Source organism: Medicago sativa, chromosome 2 (assembly GCF_051527215.1).
Source record: "Medicago sativa cultivar Bolivia chromosome 2, Bolivia_mono, whole genome shotgun sequence".
In the NCBI taxonomy this organism is placed as follows: domain Eukaryota; kingdom Viridiplantae; phylum Streptophyta; class Magnoliopsida; order Fabales; family Fabaceae; genus Medicago; species Medicago sativa.
In genome coordinates, this window is record NC_140750.1 from 19,594,535 (window position 1) to 19,618,337 (window position 23,803).

Sequence of the window (23,803 nt, forward strand, 5' to 3'; positions counted from 1 at the left end):
GCTCTGATGCCAATTGAAGTGGATAAAATAGTCACAAGAAAGGGGGGGTTTGAATTGTGACCCTTTAAAAATTATCCTGCAACTTTAAAAATGATTCTCAAGTGGAAACTTGGAATAGTTAAGTTAATAGCAGACTTCAGAACGTTCTGATGTCTGAGTGCAAAAACAGTTTAAAGCAGACTTCAGAATGTTCTGGTGTCTGAGTGCAAAGACAGTTTAACAAAGTAAATGTGTTTGTGTGTGTTTGTGTTTGCAGTAAGTAAAGAGTATAGGGAAGAGAGAATCAACACACAGAAGTTTATAGTGGTTCACCCAATGTGGGTTAGTCCACTCCTCACAATCTTGTGAGAGTTTCCACTATGATGCTTGAGATAACCTCTCAAATCCTGCACCTTACAATCTGTGTTCATCTGGACACTTACAACTCTGTATTCTCTAAGCCTCAGCAGGCTTGCACCTTGTTGCTAAGTTAACCACTTAGACTTTTACAACCTTTGCTCAAACTAACACTTTAGTACCCCTAAAGCTAGATGAGACTTTCTTTTCTTCTTGCTAAGTTACCCACTTAGACTTTTACACCTTCAGCTCAAACTAACACTTTAGAACCCCTAAAGCTTGATGAGAGTTTACAAGATGTTTGGAGGTTGAATGTTTGAGAAACAAACAGAGGAGGGAGAAGAAGAAGTTATCTTTAGAAGAGATAACAAAAAGAATTGATTTACACTACAAAGAAGGTATACAGACCCTTCAGTGATGATCAATTCAGAGAAGAAAGGAGGGAGAACTTATCTGTAACAAGATAAGGAAGAATTGGTTTACACTACAAAGAAGGTAGAAGGAGCCTTCAGTGATGACCAATTCGAATGCTAAATCTTCAAACATATTTGATATGTTTTCTTGTATGCTTTGCATTGGTGTGGAGTTTGGATGTTTGAGAATCAAACAAAGGAGGGGGGAAGAGAAGTTATCTTTGCAAGAGATAACAAAGAGTATTGATGTGCAATAAGTAAATGAAAGCCTTAGCCATTGATCAATTTCTGTTGCAAGAGCTTTTAAACAATCTTCAAGTTGTTTATTTGAATGCTTTGGCAAGGTGCAAGTTTTGCTGAGCCTTAGATCTGTATTTATAGAGTCTTTGGGCTCAAATAGCCGTTGTAGGGTGTCCAATGGTGTTATGCCATGTGTCCTGGGCCCCACAAGCTTTTACTTGAAAATCTGGGTGAACATTCTGACCATCAGAATGTTGTTGCGTTCCCAGGATGAACATCAAAATGTTGCTGTGTTCTTCATCAGAATGTTGGAAATTCATGATGTTCTTCATCTGGGTTCATCATGGATGAATGTTGGATGAATTTCTGGGCTTGCCCAGCACGTGATGTGAGATTTGTTTGAGTTTTATCCTCCAAAAAGTAGCTTCTCCATATGCTTCAAAAGTTGCTGGAAAAGTAGGATAAAGTGAACCAAATCTGTCTTGGACTTTGTGCAGGAAAGAGAGGATAGTGGTCTGCAGCTTCAGGCCCATGCTTCTAGGAGATTTGCTTGATTTTGTTCAGAGTACAAGTTATCTCTGATGCAAGATCTCCTTTTGTTACCTTTTTCTTCTTTTTACCAACTACACTGTTCATGGCTGGAAGCATGTGCAGAAGTGAACATTCTGATCATCAGAATGTTTCATTTGTGCTTACTTTAGGATGATTTGTAAGACTACTTTTGATGTAATCCATCCTAATAGTAGAGACACGACTGAAGTGCAGTGAATGCAACATCTAGGATAATATTCTCATTGGAATAATCCTAGTACTTTAATGTTCATAGTCTTGGATGAACATTAAAGATCCTTTTTACATGATTCATTGTCCATGTCTTTATTTGTTGATAGATCCATGCATTTGAACTTTTCTGGACATTTATTTATGTCACTTGTGCCTTGCATGTTCTTGAGCTTCTGAGTTTGAGCTTCTGAACTTCAGCTTCTGAACTTCAGCTTCAGCTTCTGAACTCTTATCAGAACGTTCTGATCAACTCACTGATCAACATTCTGAACAACCTTCTGAACTAACTTTCTGAACTTCAGAGTTAGTTCATGAATTCAAATGTACTTTGATTTCTTGTATCTTGGTATGATTTAAACTTTGTTTGTGTCTTGGTTAATCACTCAAGAACGCACAAATCCCAAGAACTATCAAAGTCCATTAATCCTTTAATCACCATAGATGCCTTCATTGCTTGATCCATGCAAATGTACTTTTCTGGACATATATCCATGTCACATGTGCCTTGCATAACCTGGATCAATGTTCTTGAGATTCTTGGCTTGTTAAGAACAACCTTCTGATCTCTGCTTGAACATTCTGATCTTCGAGCAACATTCTGATCTAACTTTCTGACCTCAGTGTTAGATCTTGAATTCAAATGTCCTTTGATTTCTTTATTCTTGGTATGATTTAAACCTTGTTCCTGTCTTAGTAAAACACTCAAGAGCACAAGTTAAATACCAAAGAATTAATCAAAGTCCATTAATTCTTTAATCATATTGGTTTATTATCTTTAAAATTAATTAGGGATTTTGCCTCAACAGTTATATCTAACAATTAGTCCTATATAGTTTGTAAATGCAAAATATTTCCAAACTTTCTTACTTTTATATATTTTGAATATTTGTGAAATGCATAAGAAGATTTATTTCCAAATAATATTCATGATTTATTAAATTGAAATTTTTCTTTGATATTTACGAAATATATTTCAAATTTTCTTCATTTTTTATATATATATTTTGTAATTTTGTGTTGATTGTAATGAAATACTTATTTTTATTATTTTTAGGTTTAAATAAGTTTTTGGTCCTATAAATATATCAATTTCTTTTATTCTCTCTAAAACTTGTATGAAGACAATGACCCCACTAATGTTTTCCTCAATAAATTTAGTTCTCATTGATATAAGTAGGGGTGTTAGCGATGTGGTTTGATTTGGTTTTCTGATTAAAAGTCATCCAAATCGCAAGATAAAAAAACATGTGGTTTGGGTTGGATCGGTTTGTGCAACTTTTATCAAGAAAATACAATTTTTTGTATGTGCACCCAAATTCAGTTTACATGACCTACTTAAACTAAGTTTACATGACCTATTTAAACTAATCTGAGTTTAAGTACGTACACTTAAACTCAGTTTACTCGACCTACTTAAACTGAGTTTTGGAAGAAGAAAGAAGGAAGATGCGTTAGTCTTCTGGATGAATGGGTGAATTTGAGAATTAAATTTTACTTAAGGCTAATTTTATCATTTTGGAGTGTAACCAAGAATACATGGGTGTAATTAGAAAAATTCTTATTATTGTATTAAATTTTACATTGTGGATTAAATTATAAATTTGTTAAATTTTTAGTAATTTATATTTATTAAAACTGAAATATGGTGTAATATATATAGTCAAATTCTAAACATATCATGTTAAATATCCAAAGAGAGTTTAATCTCATTGTTATATTAATTCGTTAATTTTTGACCAAATTTTTTTTTTTGTTAGTGCATATAAACATAAATTAGATTACTTATTTAAATAAGTTTATATCTATACCAATATATTAATGGGATACACGGGATTGCATTTATAAAAATATTTAAAAAAGGATAAAAGATTTTGGGTTGAATATTTCATTATCCCAATTATATCCTTAAATAAATATATCTATAGCAATATTATATTGTTAGTGTTATTGAAAAATATATTAATTTATATTATATTTGTCATATTTTTTTTTCTAAAAGATAAACATAATTTGTTATAAACATTAACTCGGCCAAACCTATTTCAACTCTAGTTATAGCTCCCTCAAAAAAAAACTCTAGTTATAGTTATAAAATAGAAACCCTTCGCCTCTTCTGCTTTCAAGCCCTATTCCGATTCACTTTTCCTTTCCTTTGCACAGAACATTCATTCACTTCACGGCATATTCAAAAACTCCTTTTATGTCTCCTCCAATGTTTGAGAAAGTTAGTGGTACTTATATACCTGATGATATTGTTTTCTCGATTCTCTCTAAACTTCCTGTTAAATCTCTTAAACGTTTTGCTTGTGTTTGCAAATCATGGTCTCATTTATTTGAAAACCCTATTTTCATGAACATGTTCCGCAACAATCTTGTTTCCAAATCTCATTCATGGTATGATGATGATGACGCTTGTCTCATCTTTCAGTGGTTTTTGTATCCCGTGAAGAAGTTGTCTTTTCTTACAGGTGAGAAGTTTGAGAAAGAGATCAAACTGGATCTGCCACCTCTATTTCACATTCAACAGAATTACCTCTCTGATCATATTCGTATTTTGTGTTCTGCTATTAACGGCATTCTTTGTATCTACGACTGGATTAATCCTTCAAAGATAATGTTGTAGAACCCAGCTACCAACGAAGTTTATGTCGTACCTCCTAACCTTCCTGAGTCTCTACTTAATGGCGCCGCTGATTATTTTCTTCATGGGTTTGGTTACGACCATGTCAGTGATGACTACAAGGTCATCCAGTTTGTGCATTATCAGAAATATATGTGTAAGCCACCTGCCCTCTTTTGTGAGATATATAGTCTAAGAAGTCACTCTTGGAGAAAACTCGATGTTGATACACCGATTTCTTACCACAGCCCGTGGGGTTCTGAGGTGTACTTGAATGGAGTATGCCATTGGTTGCGAACGATAAATGATAAAAGGGATGTTGTGTCATTCAACTTGAGCAATGAAGTGTTTTTCACAACACCCTTAGACATGCATGGTGTTGTTTGTTTGGTTGTGTTAAATGGGTCAGTTGCTATAATCTCATATCATAGAGGGTCAACATCTTTCAGCATATCAATTTTGGGTGAGATCGGTGTCAAAGAATCATGGACTAGACTCTTCGACGTTGGACCTTTGTCTTCCATTTTGTATCCTATCACAGCCGGGAAGAAAGGCAATATATTAATTCTTCAAGAAAAAAGATGATAAATCCAAACTAGTTTGTTTTGATTTAACTACCGGAGTGATTGATGATATTGATGTTAAAGAAAAAGGAATTATTTGTGACATCAAAATTTACAGGAAAAATCTTCGCCGATTGAAGGAATGAAAAAAATAGTTGTTTTTATAATCTAAGCTTAAAGCTTTCATCCTAGAGGTTTAACATTTTATGATTTTAAGCTTAAAGCATTAATCTAAGAGGTTTATGAGTCTAGTTATTATGATGTAGCATTTTCATCAAGTTATTCATATGCAAATTTGCTTCTCAATATTGGCCACACTATATTGATTTTCAAGTTTAAGAGATAGAAGTATTTGTTTAGTTTTACTTGTTTTATTTCACCAACTACTCTCTTTCTATGTCATATTGGACTGGTTTTTATTTTTATTGTATGGGCGAGATGTAACGTGAAAAGTATAAGTTTGAACTTCAATATGATTACAATGTATACTTTGATTGTTTCTTAGCTTTACTTATTTATTTTTACTAATAACTAATGGTGATGTAATTAAAGAAGTAAAAAATTGAACTTTAATATATTATGCTCTTTTTATGTTTCTACTATATGCAATGTGTTTGCTTTGTGTATTAATTTTTAGTATGTTCTAAGTCAATTAAATATTTCTGTTCAAGTAATTTGATTGCATTGTCAATCAAGCTTATGAAATTTCAGAGTGATAATGCAAATAGGTACTGAAAGATACATGGACTTGCAAAGTATAATGTGTAGCTGCTCCAACTTGTTTAGATGTGATGAGATATTCTGTTCACATTACAAGATTAGAATGGACATGTTATACAATATAACTCGTAAGATATTTGAATTCCTAAATGCACCCACAATGCAGCTTGGTAGCCAAATGTGGGATAAACTAATGTGATTTTCACCAATTATGTTCTAATTTTGTTGCATAGGGAGTAGGACTTTAGGTACTTGTGAACATTCCTTTTGTAAGCAATACATATTTATATGATGGAGTTCATGTCAGCATGGCCAGCCTTACACTTACCCCTCACATGAGCCATATGAAGTATAAAAAGGGTTAATCATGCTAAATTATTAGACTCAAATGGTTAATGAACTCAACCAAATAATAGATCGTTCGGGAAAATCCGAGTTCGATTTATGTATTAAACACTTTTTGTTCAGACTTTACTTATCACTAGACGAAACTCCGGATTTTCCCATAATTTACACCTATTTATAACAACTACTACGGGAAGGCACAAAACATCATGTAAAATTGTGAAAGATTTTTTTTCCCAATAAAATTGTGTCAAACTTGAATTTAAGAAAATGAAGTAATGTTTTAGGCCACATCAGGCATGCCTTTGAGCCATAAACCAAGCAGCTTACCAGTTGAATAAACAATGAATCTTCTGATAAGCAACCAATCTCACGTAGCTTATCACAAATCAACAATATTCCTTCAATCAAAAACAAATGCAGTTTTCTCATATTATCATAAATCTTCTGATAGTCAAGTTTCTTGAACTCATCCCATTCATTTAAGATACAAACACCATCTGCATCTTTTGTTGCCTCATAAGCATCCCAAACAACACAACACTCACATTCTCCTTATTTAAAGGACTAATTGGCTGAATATGAATATGATGATCCCAATCAAATATACTCAAGCGCGCTTTATCATGAGTAGCTCGTTATTACACACATCAATGGCCGGCGTTTCCAGTGTATCACAAGTGTCTTTCTTGAATGCAAATCCTAAGACAACTATCTTCTAGTTAGCAACTGTGTTAAACATCGATGCTACAACACGGTTCACATCGATGCTAGATTGACATAATGTAATCCTAAATTTAAGGTTCAAATTAAGGATGGAAGCAAGGAACCTAGACTAAACACAACAAAACTTTAAGGTTCAAATCATCTAGCCACCTTAAGTAGTAAGTACTAAATGGCGCTGAAGGCTGAAATTGCTGCAAAGTTTTGCTCCTTAGCTCAGACCATAATTGACTGCAGTCAGCTTTTTGACGCATTTACTCATTCATGAGTCATGACAATCATGATCTTTTGATCAACATCGGGTGTCTAGATTTCAAACTCGATTAAAGAAAAAATGAAAAATCAAAATATGTATTGAAATCTAGATTGTCTGGTCTCGATCCAACGATCACGATTGTCTTGAATATGTGAATAAGGCAAAAATCTGACAGCATGTAACCCAATTTGCCTTAGGTCAAGAACAAAACTTAAATTACTATGAAAAATTAAATGCTGGAAAATTCCGTCTCAATGAAACCCTTCAAACAAAGAGTGGCCTTAAAAGTCATCGGTCTTCTGCTCACAAAAGGTTCTTTAAAAAGGTGTCAAAGAAGTTAAGCTTCTCATCTTACAAGAAAACTCACCATTGAGTGATAGCCTGCATAGAAAAATTACAAATCTAGTTAATTAGTATTTAGAAAACTAATAGGCTTCAATTTAAAGCAGTTAAATACTAGTGAGGAAAGAAGTTCATAGCAGGTTATATGTACATTGTTACAGGGAAAAATAATCTTATAGTGGTAGCTCAACTTATTAGGGATTTCTCCTTTTAGGTATAGGGAGTCATTTTCAATTTGCTTTTAAACCTAATGTGTATAGATTATTATGATGCTCTGTTTTTTTTTTAAATGTTTTATCATTGAGAATTGTCTCAAATATTTTATTGATATTTGTGTGATCTGTATTTCACTAATAAGAATGATTCCAAGTTGCAGTTAAATAAGCTGATTTTCATTTATGTTTGTCATCGTATTTATATCAAAAATGAATTGTATATCGTCACAAAATCACACTAATGCAGGTCTAGATGGTATAAATTATACTCAAAGACGTTTCGATGAGATCACACGTGTCTTTTTTAACTTAATCAAAATCCCGGTTTCAAATATGAGTGGGACATGCAGCAAGGCGTAGTGACTATCTCCATCGTAACTATGATAAGCATTTGGAGTTTCTAAGTATGAAGGATCTTATATCCTTAAAATGTATAGAGGGATTTCACGGTTCATTTGGGATCGACGATGCTCGAGAGATTAATATGTAGTTGCATGAAGAAGAAAAAAAACAACTTTAAAAAAAAGATTGTAATGATTATGTGTATGCAGTGGCGGAGAGCCACAACGCAAATGTTATGTGGTAACTCATGTTTCATAATTTTTTTCCTCTATCAATCTCATTTTTATTACTTGTTAAAAAATGTTTGCTTTCAATCCCTGATTTCTCCCTTTCTTTTCTATATTATAGATGGTATTACTTTTCTAAATGTTAAGTGGTAAATATTAGAATTTGCTGTTAGTGTAAAAAATTATGAAATTTACAAATTGATATGTTAATCTAACAACTATCAAAGTTAGCAATGATCACCTTTTATGCTACAACGATGGTGAAGACTATATTGCTTAATCAAATCGGATTAAACGAATGATTGATTATCTCATGACTTATGTTGAGAAAGATGTGTTAGATAACATAGGTAATAAATTGATTATTCAATGATTTCAAAATATATATAAAACCACGTTGTGGGAATCGTAGAATGTTTGAATAATTTTGATTACAATTTATTTTTTGGTGTAAAAGATGTGTTTTGATTTTAAAAAAGATATTCATAAAAATCATCGTTTTAGGGGAAAAAACATGGATCTGGACCATAATCGTGAGAAATATGACAATAGAAAGACCAAAATGTCTATTTTTTTTTTAAAAGAGGCTATTTTGGTGAGTTTTATAAAATAGGGGAAGCAAAAGTGCAACTAATCCTCTTTTTGTTTGTCCCCGTGAGCTTAGTTCAGTTGGTAAGGACAATTCATAATATATGCAAGGTTCGGGGTTCTAAACCCGGACACCACCAAAAAAATAATTCCTCTTATTGTTTGAATAATTTTTTAGCTTAGCGAATAGATTTTATGTTATGAGTTTAAACTATGTAATAGCTTCGTCACTTAAATCCCCTGATCCAGGGTCCTGACAACGCCGCTGTGTGTATGTTAGTATGTGAAATAAAGTGAAATGAATTGACTCATTCTAAGTTTTTAGGTACTTGTAACATGCCAATTCTCTAATTTGTATGAAAATTGCTTTTCTGATAATTGTTTGAATAATTTTTTAGCTTAGCGAATAGATTTTATGTTTTGAGTTTAAACTATGTAATAACTTCGTCACTTGAATCCCCTGATCCAGGGTCCTGACAACGCCGCTGTGTGTATGTTAGTATGTGAAATAAAGTGAAATGAATTGACTCATTCTAAGTTTTTAGGTACTTGTAACATGCCAATTCTCTAATTTGTATGAAAATTGCTTTTCTGATAACAAATGGAAGTAACGTAAATACCCCCAGCAGTAGTTAACTACCGTTGATAAATCCGGCAGTAGTTAACTACAGTTGGCTAGTTTCCAACTGCATTTAACTACCGCTAGCTCATTTGCACTTAAGTTCGGTTCCTGGCAGAGCATCAATTGTGATTTTGCGCGTTTTGGTCGGAAAAAAATCGAGACTTATTCGGAATGCTACGGAAATTTGCACATCCTCTATATGTATTTTTTTATAGAGGTGTTTGTAAAGTTTCGTAACATTCCGACTAAGTCTCGATTTATTTTGATTTTTAGACCGAACAGTGCAAAATCACAATTTTTTTCGATGTGCGAGTCCAGAAAAGTGACCTAGAGATTGAATTTTTTCACTATTTTTTGCACTCGAGTTTAGGACAAAAAAAGAACATCTCCCACAAAACATTTGAATTTTTCGACAAGGGATGGATTAAATACGAATTTTTAACGCGCCTAAAACTCAAGACACCAAAACATCAAAACATCAACCTAGAAATTGAATTTTGAGCTGAATTTTTGTAGACACCTCTATAAAGATACGTATAGAGGTATCTGCAAATTTACGTAGTATTTCGACTAAGCTTTAATTTATTTTGAATTTTTTACCGAAACGCGTAAAATCACAATATTTTTCTAACTACGCATCCGGAAAAGTTATATAGAGGTTGGATTTTTTCATTATTTTTTGAACACATGTTAAGGACATAAAAAAATATTTTCCACAAAAAATTAGAATTTTCCGACAACGGATGAATTAAATATGAATTTTTAATGCGCCAAAAACTCAAGAAACCAAACATCGAAACATCGACCTATAAATTAAATTTTGAGCTGGTCTTTTGCAGATAGCTCTATAAAAATACATATAGAGGGTCTGTAAAGTTTCGTTGCATTTCGAATAGGTCTAGATTTATTTTGATTTTTCGACTGAAACACGTAAAATCACAATTGATTTTCTATCAGGAACTGCACTTAAGTGCAGCAAAGCCAGTTGTAGTTAATTGCAGCTGGGAGCCAGCGGTAGTTAACTACAGCTGAGAGCCAACGGTAGTTAACTGCGGCCAGGTTTGCCGTCGATAGTTAACTACCGCAAGAGGTATTTACGTAACTTCCATGTGTTATTAGGAAGTTTGTAAGGTCAGAAAAGCAATATTCAATTTGTATTTTGGTCCTCTAATTTTTTTTACAATTCTAATCTCACAACATTTCTAGTATTACGATTCAAACCCCCACATCTTCTATTTAATTTATTTGAAACTCTCAAATTTGAAAGAACTGTTAAAATTATAATCGAAGTTGAATAATGTCGATTCAGACATTATTTCACTTAAAACTTACTAATTAAAATATAAATTTGGCTCAATAAAAAAAGGCTTATTTTTTTCTCTCTTCGAATCCTAATTAATCTAACATTCAATAAAACTACTAAACCATAATCGACATTTTATTTTAAATCTCAAATTCATTCATGAATGAGTTTCGAAAATTTCAGTATAAAATGACAATTTGAGAAAATTTCTAAATTTATAGGATGTGTAAACAATTTAGAATGGTTCAAAACATGGAAGCGATTCTTTGTGTGAAAGTAGAATATAAAACAATAATCTTTGCTACGCTGAGTGTGGTTAATTATGTCTACACTATCAGCAATGGGAGACCCTCTTGGTAATCATTTTGAGGAGTGCATCTTTGCTCCATTTCACTTTGCTCGCTCAATTTACCCCATTTGAAGACATGGATGTGTGACATGTGGAAAAAATAAAATCAATGGCTGTGATTAAATGGCTTGGAAAAAGCAATTTTTTTAATGAGAAAAAATCCTACGCGGTCTCTACTCTGAAACAAATCCCACGCGCTTGCAAACTCTCCTTCTTCCTTCTCAGATAGCACCTCTCTCTCCCTCCCATCGCCACCGCCGCCACTGCCGCCGCCGCCACCGCACCTCTCCCTCCATCCACTGGCGCACTCTCCCCCCCTTCTGATTAAGAAAGAATCCATTCCATAAAAAAATTATTTAAGAAGAATTGAGTTGCTTCATTTCATGGATTATGACTTTGTTCTCTGCAAAGTGACCTTCATTGGATTAACGCTGGCTTGATCCAATAATAATGAATCTCAATTCCCAATTTTGGCAACTATGTAGTTTGTCCCTAATATGGAACCCATATGAATTTTTTAACACTGAGCTAAACGATAAAATCTCCATCTCCTATTATTTGTGTTAACTAATGGATGGGATAAGATGTGAATTACTGCAATTGCAAACTATCTGATGCGCTGCATATTGTTCTCACTGTAAGGTGCTAGGTCACACCATATGAATGCTTGATTCAGTTTACCTCTTTATGTTGGTTATGGTTGACAAGGCTTGCTTTAGATGTTATTAAAATTTTATGTTGGTCTTGGTTTGTAGCTGGAGCTAGAGTTAAAGATTGTTTCAATGTGCTCTAAGCCCCTCTGTCCTGTCTTCAAAGTGATTAAAATTATATGAACATACATAATTAATCATAGGTGGTTCTCCTTCACTACTCGAAATTTTCATTGATACGCATCACTACTCGAAACTGATATATTTCCCCTTATGAACAAACATATTTCATGGAGTACATCAGTACTCGAAACTGATATATTTCCCTTTCTTTCCATTGATAGGCATCACTATTATGATAAAAGTGTTAGAAAACAACATTCTGAAGTCGCAGCATTGGTTTTTTTAATTAGTAACGTCGTCGTAATTGGAATACTTTAACTAATGATAACACCGCAATTGAAAATACTAGCAGCGCATAATATCATAAGTAATAAAAACACCGCAACTTGACAAACGCAGCTGAACAGAAATTGAAAATAGCAGCAGCACATAATATCATAAGTAATAAAAACACCGCAATTTGACAAAAGCAGCTGAACAGAAATTGAAAATAGCAGCAGCACATAATATCATAAGTAAAAAAAACACCGCAATTTGTCATATAATGATTCAGGTTTTGAATTAAGGTCTTGGTCGAAAACTGTAAAAGTTGTTAGCAACATGTTGCAAGGCCATGACTCTTAAAATAAGCACCTATAAACTTACAAAAACACCTATAAGTGTCCACAAAGGTAACGACATAGCAGAAGGAACAAAAACAGCCCAGCAAATAAAAACCAGGAACAAAAACAGTTCAACAGCCAATCGAATGTGAATGTATGTGTCAGCTTGACTTGGTTATGACTCTTGGATTATAGCTTGATGTTGAGTTCCATTGCCAACTTGACTTGATTGTGTCGCTTGAACTGTAGTTTCTTGCTGCATAATGTAAGAAAAGATAAATAAATAATATGGTTTCCTACCGGTAACGACTGTACTAAAATTTAATACATAGATAAAAACTACTTACCGGTAACGACTGTACTAAATTTTCACCAGATCTCTTTCTCTTGGAGCACATCTTTGTCTTTTTATCTTTTTTCTCAATCCAAGATTTATATCGCTTTTTCCGCTTGCGTGAACTTTCTCGATTAGCTATGCCTTTTGCCATACCAACGGTGTCCACATTGTCAATTAAATTTCATCATTTGCAATTGATATGGATACATGAACCATGCCCCCTGATTCTCCATCCACATACTTTTTGGCCAACATATCATCAATTATTTTGCTGGACTCTTCATAAACTTTGGACAAAAATGTGTAAGTTTCATGAGTTTCTGAAGCTTTGTTGGTTAACTTAACCATTCGAGGACATAACTCATTGTACCGCTTCATGAAATGGGCTTTTATGTCTAATTCAACATGCCTCCCTTTCCAATCTTGATCACTTCCCAACCTTGCATTTCTTGTCCATCGCTTAAGTATATAGGTTTCAGGAATTAACTTACTGTTCATGACATCTAAAACTTTCAAAGCATGACTGCATAAGATGCCATGTGTCTCAAATTTACGACAATCACATGAAACTTTTTGTTCCATAGCATTTCCCATAACTATCCTCTCCGTTGGATTATCATAGTTTGTGACATCATACAAACCTTCTTTCAAATCTTTTACGCAAGTGTCTTGATATTCTTCATATTCCTCTTGGAACTCCTCAAATATTCTAGGAGTGTAAACATTTGCAGCTTGTATGAGCATACGAGCCTTCTTCATTTTCAATCTAGGCAGCTTATTTTTTGACTCATATTCAGCTTCTGACTCTTTGTTTCGTTTATCATTAACAGCTCTTTTAAAGTGTGTAAAAAATTGTACCAAATTTAAATCAGACTTCAAATGGTTCTTCAAATCAGCATTAAAGCTCTCACTTAATTGAGTAGATCTCATACCTGCAGTGAATGTTTTCCGGACATATGTCCATGCCCATTTTTCCTTCAATTGATAAATTGTATGCAACCACGACCCTTCCAATATATTATGCTCAACAAGTAAAGAATTCCAAGCATTCAAAAATTCACCCTCATCTTCGTGTACATCTATCAATGCTTCAAAATCCAAACCGAATTGTGAACTCTTTTGATATAAGTGGTTCACATGCCATAAAGCATTCTGTCTTATATGCCAAGTGCACAATCCATGAAATGTTTCTGGCATAACTAAAGAAATAGCCTTAGCCATCGCGGTGTCTTGATCCGTCAAAATGGTTTTTGGCTTTTTACCACCCATTGCCTTGAGAAATGTTTCAAATAACCACTTGAAAGAAGGGATTGTTTCGTCATATAACAATGCTGCACCAAAAATGACTGTTTGCCTGTGATTATTTAGTCCAACAAATACTCCCAGCGGTCGATAACCCTTATTTGTTTTGCATGTGGTGTCAAAAGTAATAACATCACCAAAATACCCATAATCATTTATCATTTGTGCATCCGCCCAAAATATATTTGTTATTTGCTCTTCAACATCCATTTGAAAGTCATAATAGAACGAGGGATTTTCACTTTCTTTTTTGAAATACATCATCAGTGCACCCACCTCACCATACTTTAGTGACTGTTTCCTTTTGGTTTCAAGGTAATTCGTAAGGACTTTTTTTGTAAAACCAACTATCTGTATTCCACCAGCTTGCTTGGATATATATTCATGCAAATCTTTTGGTCTTAATCCAGATTCATCTCCCAAGACAATTTGTGATGCTTGTGTCTCAGATATGCGTCGATGAGAGCGAATCATATGAACATGCTCAGGTTGAAGTTGGTGGTTATGTTCAGCTATAAAGTCAACAACTTTATATTTCTCTATCTTCCGATCGAGTGAAATAACCATACGCGCCAAACATCCCATTCTAATTTCTGCTCTAGGCTCCCCTTTTGGTTGACGTCTTTTGTCAACACCTCGTACACCCTCTTTGTAGCATGTGAATCTTCTTGAAGTCAAAACTCCATCAACTCTGCTTTTATTTCCATATTCTCGACGAATACCAAATCCAATTCTTTTACTATACTCATTATAAAAGTCATAAGCCGCTGGCTCAGAATCAAACTTCATTTCCAAGTGAGGTACATTGTTGGCAATACTTCCTTGTCCGTGTTGCACATTTTGTTCATGAATGTTGTTAACCAATTTATTGACACAATCTGAAAAAACCAAAATTTACAATTAAGGCCACCATAAGTGATGATTTCAGACATAAACTTACATGAATATATGATAACAGTGTTAGAAAACAACATTCTGAAGTCGCGGCAACTGAACAGAAACAACATAAACAGAAACAACTGATGATTTTTTGACAACAACTGAACAAAAACAACATAACAGCAAAAAGCCACTAGAAAAACTTAGACTGCATAAGAATTTGTTGACCATAAAGCTATCTATTACTATTAAAAAAACATTGGGGGAAAGGATGGTGATTATATAAAGTTACACACATAGTGACCATAAAGCTATATATATGTATATCATGTAAGTAATGCATCACGTAAGTGAACCTAGAAACTAATTTTTCATCAACACAGTAAAACAACATCATGTAATAAAGAGACGGCAAATAATAAAATAGAGAAGGCAAACTATATTACCTTGATCAACAACAATGGCAGCGGCGCAGGGATGGTCGGAGACGGCGGCGACGGGTTCGTTAGTGTTGGTAGCAGGATGATGGGGTTCGCTCATGACGTTGACGGAGACCAAGAGAGAGGTGCAGCGGCGAGAGAGAAGGAGAGGTGACGGCGGAGCCGATGGGAAGGAGAGGTGGTTTCGATGATTATGGGGGAGGAAGGTGGAAAGTTGTCTGAGAAAGGAAGAGGAAGAGTTTGATAGCAGAGCGCGCATATTTCGTTTTCCTCATTAAAGAATTGATTTTTCCAAGCCATTTAATCACAGCCATTGATTTTATTTTTGAGTTGTGCTATATAGCACGACACAATTGTCGCACCATATGCACGAAGACATTTACTACTTGCATTTTGTTTCCTAATTAGTGGCTCCCTTCATGATTTCTAGCGTTTTGATTTTTTTTTGAAGGATGTTTTGTAATTCTAGTATTTTGTTCCAAAAAAAAAATTCTAGTATTTTGTTTTAACTAAAAATTGATTAAAAAAACAATTTTTAATATTCTATATGTTTCTATCCATAAAGCAATGATGATGGATGTTCAAATCTAAATCAATACTGTAACAAGAAAAAATATAAAACGATATAAATTAAAACCGCAAATCGATCTAAAAGAATCGAAAACTACATAAAGCTGAATATTATCGCTTTTGATTCGAGATCGGGAGTCAAGGTTGTTGAAGGTAGGGTTTAGCTAGGTGTTATGTGTAGGGGTTTTTTTTGGTGTTTATTTTCAGGTGTTCCTTCTATATACGACACCTTTTGTTTGTATTTTCTAAATCACCAGTCTATGTTCATTTTGAGTAGGGATCCGTTTTTTAATAAAATTTGTTGTTAAAAAAAATCCAACAATGATAAATTTTTTATTTGTAAAAAGAATCACGTTTTTTTGTTAAACCAAAACACTAGGAATCATTTTCATTTCTTGAAAATACTAGAAATATAAAAATACTACAAATTATGAAGAAAGCCATTCACTAATTAAGGATTAAGCAAAACGCATGAGGCAAATGCTTTCGTGTATGTCGTGCGACAAATGTGTCGTGCTATAAATCATTTTCCTTTATTTTTTCCACATGTCACACATCCATGTCTTCAAATGGGGTAAATTGAGCAAAGTGAAATGGAGCAAATTAAGATGCACTCCATTTTGAGGGGGGTGAATGTTAAGTTTATCGAAGACTTCTTTCTCTTGCTCGCAGCTATATTTAGCTTCAATGTTGTCTTGCTGATTTTTTCATACATCTATCTGTACAATGTGGCATATGAAGAGATACAAGCGATTCTTGTTAGTAACACTTAGTTTTGGCCTCATATGTGGGATTGGTTGGGAAAGGCATACAACTTTTTTTTTTAGGCATGCAACTTCTTTTTTTGAAGGTATCTTTTTTATAATCATATCTATACATCCTCTTTTTTATGGATTGATAAGATTTCATCTATCTGAATCATATACATCCTCTTTGTTAAAACCAGTTGAAAGTTCAAATGTAACTACAAGTTTATAGACATCAAGACTTTGATTTGATACTATGATATCTAGATGATATCTTCTAGATATCATACACTTATAAAAAATAAAAAAAGACAACTTTCTTCATTGACTTCTATCATATTAAATTAAAATATAGATTGTTTAATTCCAAAGCCAATTTGAGAAACATGGTATGAAATTCAAAACAATATGGAATGGGAATGTATTAGTAATAGTGCTATACTTTGACAGTATTAACTTTTCATTTTTGAATTTCTCATTGTCAGTGCATAGCAGTGGAATAATTTTGGCTTAGATGCATTTTTGGCTTTCCAACTTTTAAAAACTTGTGATTTTGGCTCCATAACAAAAAAATATAACAATTTTTCCCCTTAACTTTACAAAATGTAGAATTTTCGTCCCTCATATTTAAAAATAGCAATTTTAGCCCCTTATTTTTAAAAAATAGCAATTTTGGTCCCCTATTTCGAGACACATGGCGTCTACTAAGCAAGTTCGGCACATTATCTTTAAGTTAGGGGGCGAAAATTGTTATTTTTCTGGGGGGCCAAAATTGCAAGTTTTAAAAGTTGAAGGATCAAAAGTGTTTTTAAGCTTTTTTTTATAATAGTATTTTAATAGTTCGAGGGTAACAATATTTTGTACTCGTGTATTTACAAAAATATCACCTTGCATGTACTAAAAAAAGAAAGAAAAAGAAGAAAATAAAAACTAATTGATGAAAACAAATGAGAGACCAAATAAATAATTGACGGTATTGATATTTCTCATATAATATAAAAGTGGGAAGTAATTTAATTTTAATTTTGTCTATAAAATAATATAGCAATGCAAATTGTATTCGATTACTTATAAAAAAAACGGTTGTTATTTGATAGATATAATAGATACATGATACATAGATGTAAGAGGCTTTACAATCACCTTGCATTTCTAACATATATGATATTAATTCTCACATGACATGCATTACTCAAATATGCTTATTTAATACATGAAGAATGAGGGATATATGTATTTTTTACAAGATTTATTAGTGGTTCGTGCATGTAGTTGGTGATGTTGTTAGTGAATGAAATGAATAATTTTAAGAGTCATATTTAATACATACAAAATGAGAAAGATATACATATTCTTTGCCAGATATATTAGTGGTTTGTGCATGAAATTGACGGTGTTGTTTGTGATTGCAATGATTTTAAGAGTCATGTTTAATTGATCATGAAAATGAGAAAAAATGAATTGTGTGTGATTTACCTAATATTCAAAAAATATTTTATTAATTTAAAATTAAGGATATATTAACTTTTTTTAATTTTTTTATTTAATAATGTAATAATAAATCATGCTTGGGTTCACTAATTTAAAACTCTTGCCCGTCTCTTTATCTAAGAGGCAATCATATATTATGAACAAACAACAATCCTTCAAAGTAATAAAACACGGCAATTGAAAAGAAAGAAAGAAAAGACAAATGGATTTTATGGTGGATTCTATGGTGAGCGTTCAATTAAGTCCTTCGTCGTTTAACTATTAACAAAATAACGTTGATTTAATCAAAGGTTCAGATTACTTGAAAATAAAATTAAGAATATACGTTCATTTCCACACACAATCATGTGTTATATCATCTTGGTCTGGGCTACGCAAATTATCCTTGGTTAATTTGGGACCAGGATTTGATGCTGTAGAAAAGCACACAGTCTGGTGCTGTAATAAATCCCAGCCATTGATATAAAAATAGACGGTTCAGATTAAACACAAGTTTAACATGGTTTAATGATCTGAGCCATTGATCTAAATTGGACAGTCCTGATTTGTTACAGCACCCTGCTGTAACAGCAGGAAATCCAAATCCGGTTAATTTAAATGTGTTAGTAACTAAACTAGGTTGAGATAAGAAAATATATTCAGTTATTCGGTTATTTACGTGCTATGATTTTTCCATTTCCCCTTACAATAAAGCCTGCTCCATTGCCCCACCACTCATTCTTTTGGATGCTTCCCCCTCTCTCTTATCCTTAGAAAAATCTAAATGAATTTAATCGGTACTAAAAAATTGCAACTTGCTTTTAAGTCAATACAACAACAAAAAAACAGAAACTAAATAATAACATAACAATATAAAATCATGTAAAAGTCATTTGTCTTAAGTAGTGAGTTCGAGTTTTAAATTCTTGTAATTATACATGCTATATAGTCTTTACATCAACGGTGAAAAAATGAAGTCAATATACAATTATTTTTTAGAAAAAAATACAGAACTAAAATGTGGTTGCCTAAAAATTTCTATCAATTCTTAAATAAATGTCGTAAGCTATTGTACACAAAATGTTATGTTCGTGCATTTTCATGAAATAGATCTATTTCTCCAATATCATTCACAAGGACCAAACAAGATTACTCATAGAGACAACTATTGTTTCGTACAATTATTCCTACAAAAAAGGTCTTTTTGTTCTTGAAATGCAGAAAAAGGGAAAATCTGAAAATGCTTGCATTGTGAATGTGACATATTATTATGTGACCAACGTTGTTGGTCTTTCCGTTTTGGCTAAAATATTTGGAATAAAAGGCAGTGGTTTTGTTGTTGAAGTCGAATGTACATTTAAACATCCAAGTGTTGATTTGCGTAAGGTTGTTGTTAAAACATGTAGTAGTGGTATTTGGTCACCTGGTGCTTGTTCTCACTGCAGTTAGATTTTTTACGCATTCATTCATTCAAGACAATTGTGATCATATTGGATCAATATCATATGGTCTAATTTCAAGTTCAATATTTTTTTATATTAAAAAAAAATCAAAATATATATTGAAATGAAGATTGTTTGATCTCAATCCAACAACCGCAATTGTCTTGAATGCATGAATAAGGTGTCGAAGAAGTTTCTTCAAAAAAAAGGTGTCAAAGAAGTTTGAGCTTGTCGTTCATCTAACAAGAAAACTCACACTCCCCTCTTATAGTGGTACATTATATGTATGGTTCACTTGCAGCAGCCCCTAAAATATATGATTTTCATTTTGACATTCAGAGTTCGAAACCGCTTCCTATAAGTGACGATTTTATGTCTACAAATAGAGATACGTGCTTTCAAATATTAATTAAAAAGTGTTCCAAACTCAATCCATATTGTTCATGATATATCATTTTTTTTCTCTCCTTATTTTTTATCCTTTAAAAAAGATAATGGGTGAGAGTAAATTCAAAATAAAAAAGAGTGTAACAAACATAATACGAGTATATGTGATGTTTTTTTTCCCTTTATCCTTTAAAAAAATGTAACAAATTAGATCAAGTATATCTTTACAATATATAAAGTAAATATAATATTTTGGGCTGAATTTTTTATTATTTCAATTATATCATTAAATAACTTTCTATAATAATGATTGTTGTTCGTGTTATTAAAAAGACAACAATTTAGATTTTTTATTATATTGTTGATGTCATTGAAATAAATAAACTATGTTAAAAAACATTTCACATATTTCAACTATATTCAACTCTAGTTAGTGAGATATAAATTTTTCAATAAATTAACATCTATTCACGATTCACTTTTCCTTTCTTTTACACAGAACATTCATTCACGTATGTCTCCTCCAACGTTTGAGAAGGTTAATGGTACTTATATACCCGATGATATTGTTTTCTCTATTCTCTCTAAACTTCCTGTTAAACCTCTTCAACGTTTTGCTTGTGTTCGCAAATCATGGTCTCATTTATTTGAAAACCTTATTTTCATGAACATGTTCCGCAACAATCTTGTTTCCAAATCTCATTCACAGTATGATGATGACGAGGCGTGTCTCATCTTTCAATGGTTTTTGGATCCGGTGAAGAAGTTGTCTTTTCTTACAGGTGAGAAGTTTGAGAAAGAGATCAAATTGGATCTGCCACCTCCATTTGACATTCAACAGAATGTCCTTTATGATCATATTAGTATTTTGTGTTTTGCTGTTAATGGTATTCTTTGTATCTATGACTGTATTAATGGTATTCTTTGTATCTATGACTGTATTTATCCTTCAGAGATAGTGTTGTGGAATCCAGCTACCAACGAAGTTTATGTCGTACCTCCTCCTAACCTTCCTGAGTCTCTACCTAATGGCGCCACTAATTATTTTCTTCATGGGTTTGGTTATGACCATGTCAATGATGACTACAAGGTCATCCGGTTTGTGCATTCTTGGAAAAATATGTGTAAGACACCTGCCCCCTTTTATGAGATATATAGTCTAAGAAGTCACTCTTGGAGAAAACTCGATGTTGATAAACCAATTTCTTACCACATCCGATTGGGTTCTCAGGTGTACTTGGATGGAGTGTGCCATTGGTTGCGGACGATAGATGATAAAAGGGATGATGTGTCATTCAACTTGAGCAATGAAGTGTTTTTCACAACACCCTTACACATGCATGGTGATGTTTGTTTGGTTGTGTTAAATGGGTCAGTTGTTTTTGTAGTCTAAGCTTAAAGTTTTCATCCTAGAGGTTTAACATTTTATGATTTTAAGCTTAAAGCATTGATCTTAGATTTATGAGTCGTTATTCATATGCAAATTGGCTTGTCAATATTGGCCACACTATATTTATCAAGTTTTACTTGTTTTATTTCACTAGTCACTCTCTATGGCATATTGTACTGGTTTTCATATCATATACTAGTAACCAGTGGTGATGTAATGAAATAAGTAATAGTCTCAACTTTAATACTTGTTATATTTATGCAATGTGTTTGCTCTGTTTGTCACCTAATTTTTGGTACCAATTAAACGAGTTCTGGTATGCTTCATTTAGTCAAGCCTCCATTTAGTCCATTTAAAGTTTAGATGTAAGACATGTGGCAAAAAAAAACAATCAAGGGTTGAGATTTAAATTAATAAAAATATTTGATTAATTAAAATAAATAACAAAAATCCAATTCTCTTTCCTGAATCCTTTTCGTCTTCCTCTTTTACTGCAGTATTAAACCTTCTCCTCCAGATGCCTCCCGCCGCCGCCTCCTTGCCACTGGAATTTATTTCAAGCTGGTTATAAAAAGATTGATTCATGAACTACTTATTAAAACAACATTCCTGAGCACACTTATGAGTTGGCATAAGATGGGTTGAGATGGCACCGACGATAGATTGGTTCATGACGGAGACGGCGACGAGAGGAAGAAGGGAGATTGATGATGTTGTGGTTGACGGAGAAGGTGGCGACGACCGTGGCTTACGGCGGTGGCGACGACGGTGAAAGGAGAGGGATATGAGATTGCTGTGTAGAACGGAAGAAAGGAGAAGAGGAAACGTGATGAAGGGAAAATAAATTGAATTCTTTAATCTTTTTATTAAACAAAATACTTTTTATTAAGGCTTAAATAGTACATTGGTCCCTGCAAATATGGCCCAGTTGAGTTTTGGTCCTTGTAAAATAAAAATTCAGAAATCGGTCCCTGCAAAATTTTCTGTCTTTTAAAAAAGTTCCTGGGCCCACTGAAGCTGCTAGGTGGCACTCCGATGCTGACGTGGCACATGCTGACTGTGCATAATTGCCACGTGGCATCTGACGTGGCATATAAATTAATTAAAAAATGTAAAAAATCTGAAAAATTAATTTAAAATCCGAAAAAAAATCTGAAAATTATAAAAAATCTGAAAAATTAATTAAAAATCTGAAAAAATCCGAAAATTATAAAAAAAAAATTTAAAATAGAAAAAAATGGAAATTAATAGAAAAATTTATTTTTTTAAATAAAAAATACGGATTGTAATTTTTACAAATTAAAAAAAATTAGAATTTTTGTTTGAAAATTATAAAAACAAATTCAAAATTAAAATATATTTTTTTAATTTTTTCAGAAATTAATTTTCGTAAATTAAAAAAATTATTTATTTAAATTTAAAAAATCTGAAAATAAATTTAAAAATCATAAAAATTTTCTGAAAAATATGAAAATTATAAAAAATTTCCAAAAAATCTGAAAATAAATTTAAAAATCATAAAAATTATATTGCAAAACAAAAAATATTTTTAATTTAAAAAAAATGAAAAATTATTTTTTTCTAATATTTGGAAAAAATATTTTATTTTTCAATTTTTGTAATCCTAAATTTTTTTCCAGATTTTGGAAAATGTATTTTAAATTTTTGTAAAAAATAAATTAACAGTTTTAAATTTTGAAAGAAAAATCTGAAGATAAATTTCCTATTTTTTTAAATTTTTTAAAAAAATCTAATTTCTTGTTCTTTTATGAAAATTTTAATTTTTTTTTTTGATAAGCCAAGAGTCCAACGACATAAAAAGGAATAGAAGACAGTCCAATAGAGTTGTAGTGTCTTGCAGATTCCAGTCTATGTCAGGTGCTCATATATATATATATTATTAAAAAAAAGGAAAAAATAAATACAAAAAAAAACTGGGGGGACATAAATCTAACCCAGTTAATCCACACAAAGTGTATGCCAACCCAATCGGGTGTTACAAAAAAATCAAAACAACACTGGTGGATTCTAATTTTAAAAAAAATATTTTTTTCAGAAATTTCAGAATATATAATATTAAAAAAAAATATTTATTTTAAAAACAATTTTCAGAATTTTTAAAATATTTTCTTAAAATTTAATATTCGAAAATTTTTATTTTCAGATTTTTTTCAGAAATTTTTTATGATTTTTAAATTTATTTTCAGATTTTTCGGAAATTTTTTATAATTTTCAGATTTTTTCAGAAATTTTTTATGATTTTTAAATTTATTTTCAGGTTTTTCGGAAATTTTTTATAATTTTTAGATTTTTTCCGGAAATTTTTTATTATTTTTTAATTTATTTTCAGATTTTTCGGAAATTTTTTATAATTTTTAGATTTTTTCCAGAAATTTTTTATGATTTTTTAATTTATTTTTAGATTTTTCGAATTTTTTTTATAATTTTCAAATTTTAAATTAATTTTTCAGATTTTTT

At 32.1% G+C, this 23,803-nt stretch overlaps 1 protein-coding gene and 3 pseudogenes across 2 annotated transcripts; 2 read left to right on the forward strand and 2 right to left on the reverse strand.

The window, feature by feature from the left end:
- Positions 1-3,863: 3,863 nt before the first annotated feature.
- Positions 3,864-5,101, forward strand: LOC146945289 (F-box/kelch-repeat protein At3g06240-like; annotated as a pseudogene).
- A 1,146-nt stretch (positions 5,102-6,247) lies between these two features.
- LOC146945290 (UDP-glucose 6-dehydrogenase 1-like) lies at positions 6,248-6,997 on the reverse strand (annotated as a pseudogene).
- Positions 6,998-12,295: 5,298 nt separating this feature from the next.
- On the reverse strand, positions 12,296-14,859 carry LOC146945291 (protein FAR1-RELATED SEQUENCE 5-like; annotated as a pseudogene). Its single transcript, XR_015028165.1, has 2 exons — positions 12,710-14,859; positions 12,296-12,618 (listed from the first exon to the last, which is right to left on the reverse strand). The product of XR_015028165.1 is annotated as a protein FAR1-RELATED SEQUENCE 5-like (transcript).
- A 5,590-nt stretch (positions 14,860-20,449) lies between these two features.
- LOC146945292 (putative F-box protein At3g16210) lies at positions 20,450-21,509 on the forward strand. Its single transcript, XM_085748834.1, has one exon. The coding sequence runs from the start codon at positions 20,450-20,452 to the stop codon at positions 21,326-21,328; it is 879 nt and encodes a 292-aa protein (XP_085604960.1). The 3' UTR covers positions 21,329-21,509.
- The last annotated feature ends 2,294 nt before the right edge of the window (positions 21,510-23,803 follow it).

Excerpts from the sequence above, each read along its gene's own strand:
- LOC146945292 (XM_085748834.1), top strand. The coding sequence starts at position 20,450 with ATGTCTCCTCCAACGTTTGAGAAGGTTAATGGTACTTATATACCCGAT.